This window comes from Scyliorhinus canicula, unplaced genomic scaffold (genome assembly GCF_902713615.1).
Source record: "Scyliorhinus canicula unplaced genomic scaffold, sScyCan1.1, whole genome shotgun sequence".
Taxonomy (NCBI): Eukaryota; Metazoa; Chordata; class Chondrichthyes; order Carcharhiniformes; family Scyliorhinidae; genus Scyliorhinus; species Scyliorhinus canicula.
The window spans coordinates 207,639-211,508 of NW_024056011.1; the positions used below are offsets into that span (position 1 = coordinate 207,639).

The 3,870-nt window shown below is 42.9% G+C and overlaps 1 gene segment (V, D, J or C); it reads right to left on the bottom strand.

Moving 5' to 3' along the window:
• Positions 1-265: 265 nt before the first annotated feature.
• Positions 266-1,878, bottom strand: LOC119961493. The segment is given in 2 exon segments: positions 266-660; positions 1,827-1,878. Coding segments are annotated over 2 exon segments (447 nt in total).
• Positions 1,879-3,870: the final 1,992 nt, after the last annotated feature.

Consider the following 3,870-nt stretch of genomic DNA (forward strand, 5'->3'; position numbering starts at 1 on the left):
GGGGTAGGCTCAGCGACCTTGGGCTTATCCAAGTTAACGGTTCTGGAAGAGCAATCTATAATTTCCGGCGACATTATCTCCAGATCTGAGAGCTGTTATTGCCCCCTTCTGGTACGCGGGCATTCCAAGTTTTAATTTACCATCTACATCGCGGCTGGAGATCATTCTCATGATTTCGCAAATTGCCCCTCTGTTCACCCGCAGAAGAACAGAGACACCAATATAACTGTCTGATAAATAGACCTGACTGTTCGTGAATCCGGGATTAAACAATTCCCGCAAACAGCGGCAGCAAAGCCCATTTAGTGGCGCTGTAAATACTCGCTGAGGTTTTTGTACGGTGCTCTAGCTGCTCTCTAACGCTGTGCCTCATTGCACAGTAATAGACCGCCCCGTCATCCACACTGAGAGCGCTTATATTGAGGTAACCGTTCTGTTTAGACTTGTCAGCAGCCACCAGATATCGTCCTGACACTGCATCATCCTTCAGATCTACAAATTTGCTAATAATCCAGATTGGTGGCTGTGCCGCTTTCTGCTGATACCATTGCATGGACTGCATAGCGGAGTCTGTATATTCACAATCCAGCCGCACCGAACCCCCTTCTGATTCGGTTTTTGTCACCGGTGATTGAGTTACTGGATCTGCGCTTAGTCCGCCTGCGAAGGGAGATAAATGAAATATCGATCAGTTAAACGTAATTCACCTACATTTTTTTGTATATCTGTGAGTTTCTGGAAACTCAACTCTACTCATCATGTGGATATTTCTGATCGTTAATTATATTCAATGTTATTGCAATCTATAACCCGCTAATATGGCTTGATGAACATCATCCATTACTTACCGTCCAACAATACCGCCAGTATTAACAGAAACATGTCTGACTGAATCTTTCTGAGTGAATGGGAATGGGATGAGGCAGAGATTGAGAGGAGGAGAGGGAACCCGGGCCCTGTTCAGCTCATTGTTCCACCCACACACTGCAGAGCCAGGCCCATTGTGACATCACTCTCGCCACGACGCCTATTGGTATTGACGATGCCCTCACGGAACTTCATCATCCCCATTCTGAAGGTGGCGCCCTCTGGTGCCCGAGTCGTGACATTCCTGTTTGAATGCAGCCACTGAATGTATTGAGAGTGTATTGAAAAACACAAGAAAACACGAATGTTTCCCAGAAATCTAAAATGGATCTGCTAGGAAACAATTTTTACCATTATTGACGTTTGTGTAAGAAAGGGACACTAAATCGATGAAATCTTTGCTGCTCGTTTCTTTCCAAATCCTGTCCATGACAAATCTGAAGTAGTGTTAGGATGTTGGAGAAATTGTGGATGTTATATATTTAAATATTACCAGGGGCGAGGGCCGTTTATGAAAAAAGACCAGAGAACTTTGGGTTCATTTGCTTGTAACAAAAGAAGTAGAAGGAAGGCTCAATCGTTTTGCTGAAAAATATGCCTATTCGATAACGTAGATCGTCTGTAATTGTTCCCATTAGCAGCAGTTCCAATGACAAATCATCCCGACTTAATTGAAAAAATGATAGAGAATGATGTATTTATTGATATATTCCGATCTGTTAACATCTAGAACACGACGCGTAAAATTATGATAGAAAAAGAATCAATGGCAAATTTCAAAAGGGGATTTTCATGATCTGAAACGGGATAGGAATATGAAAAATGTGGGGTGCGAAAGACGATTGGGATAGCATTTTCAAATAGGCACGTGTGCGGTAAGCCGAATGCTCATTCCGTTCCCTAATTTTCTATAATTCTGAGCGATTCATGCCCGTTCCCTATTAATTGTTCTCACTCACTTGAGCAGTGAGCAGATGCAAGGTGGCTGCAGGCCTCCAGAGATTCAACCATCGCTATTTCCGCTCCGTCAATCGCGCCTGCACCTGTTTGCAGCCGCACAGTCTGACTGGTTTAAAGTCTGTGGTGTCCCGGGGAGCAGCTCCCGTTTGCTGCTCTCATTCTGAAACGATTGTGCTGATGGAAATATTGCTGCACATGACCCATTCGTGTCATCCGGATAGGTCATCAATGCAGCGGTCTGGGAATCTGTATTTCTTCTCCAGCTGATCACTTCCTCCACTGAAGAGGGACTAATTCGGGATCTTCCTGGTTCCGCTCCTCAACAAGATCTGGCTTCTCAGAAAATATTTCCCTCACCTTAAAACTCCATTCTCCTATGACTGATCTTTTATTCCCAATATGACCCATTCTACTTGTTTGCCCAACAATCCCATTTTTCTCAAACCCGTGGGACTCTCTCTATTTCATTTCTACTTTTGTAATTTAGCACAATTTCCTGTTCAGTTACCTCACGGGGCCACTACCTGCCTATTACCCCTCCTATTTAGGCTGTAGGCAGTTAGTTTGGCCAATGAGAAGCTCTTCTCCTCAGAAACTCCGGTATTACCACCACAACAACATAGGCGTTTTCTCAACACTCCTTCCACTTGATAGACTGATCCCTAAAATAAAATTGTCTTTAAAAAAAATGAAGTCGATATTCCGCCTAAGAAACCTGGGACATTGACTTTTTTCCAAGGATCACTTGGTTCCCTTTGTATCATATGAAACTAACTATATAAGAAGTAGCATCGACCGTAGATCAGTTGACCCTTCGAACTTTCAGTAAGATCACAGTTGATCAGATTGCGGCCGGAGGTCTAATTTCCTGCCTGCCCTTCAGAAATGGGAACTCGTTTGAAAATCAGAAGTTTTCTTGGAGATCGAAAACAACCTCGGCGTTTTCTTTCCAATGAAGGACAGTTGAAAATGTTCACCTTGAAAAAGTGTCCATGACGGGAAGTGAGAAAGGACAGTTCCTGAATTCAGTTTCTCGTATAATACCAGGAATTATCCGACTGGTTTGGAACCATTTGCCAATGTTTCTGACAAACTGCTGGATCGAATTAAATAATTATCTGCAATCAGTCATGCTTTATTAATAACTGTGTAATTTACAATGAAATGCATATCGAAAGCTATCACTCGATTACAATAATAGTCTGTCTACTAATGTTTGTTTTGTGAGTGGCTGTCTGTGTGTGTGACTGAGTGTGCATGTCTTTATGTTTGTGTGAGAGAGTGTATATGTCTGTTTGAGTATGTGTATGTATGTGTGCATGTGTGTGCTGTATGTGCGTGCGTGCATGTGTACTTTATTGCCTTCCGTTAGGCGGATGATATAGCTTCAACATCTGCGTGGGCGTTTGGAAGCGTTTATATGAGTGTCTCTAATTCTATTTCCCGGCGTCTGAAGTTACGTTTATTTTACCAAACCGTGACGCAAGAGGGCGCTACTAGATAATTTGTGAAATATTTTTTACCGCAAACAATTTTCAATGTGCGTAAATCACTTCCAATTTATCAAGGCGTTTTGTGTACTTTTGTTAATTCTGATCGTGTGCGTCATGGACACGTTATTAAGTTTGGAATTATTAATGGGCAACATTAATGGGCTGGTTCAGCTCACTCGGCTAAATCGCTGGCTTTTAAATTAGACCAAGCAGGCCAGCAGCACGGTTCGATTCCCGTACCAGCCTCCCCGGACAGGTGCCGGAATGTGGCGACCAGGGGCTTTTCACAGTAACTTCATTTGAAGCCTACTCGTGACAATAAGCGATTTTCATTTTCATTTTTCAAAATCAGGAATTGCTTCAGTTTCACTTCGTCAAAGTTCGCATGAGAGAGAAGAAAAGTGAGCAAGATAGAAAGTGATAATGGCAAAAATGGATGGTGCAGGGAGAGAGAGACAAGCACATGGGAGGAGGGAAGAGGGAGAGAATGAGAGATTGATCGCAAAACTCTAAACAGACGGTCAAAAAGGAGAAAGATACCACAACAAGT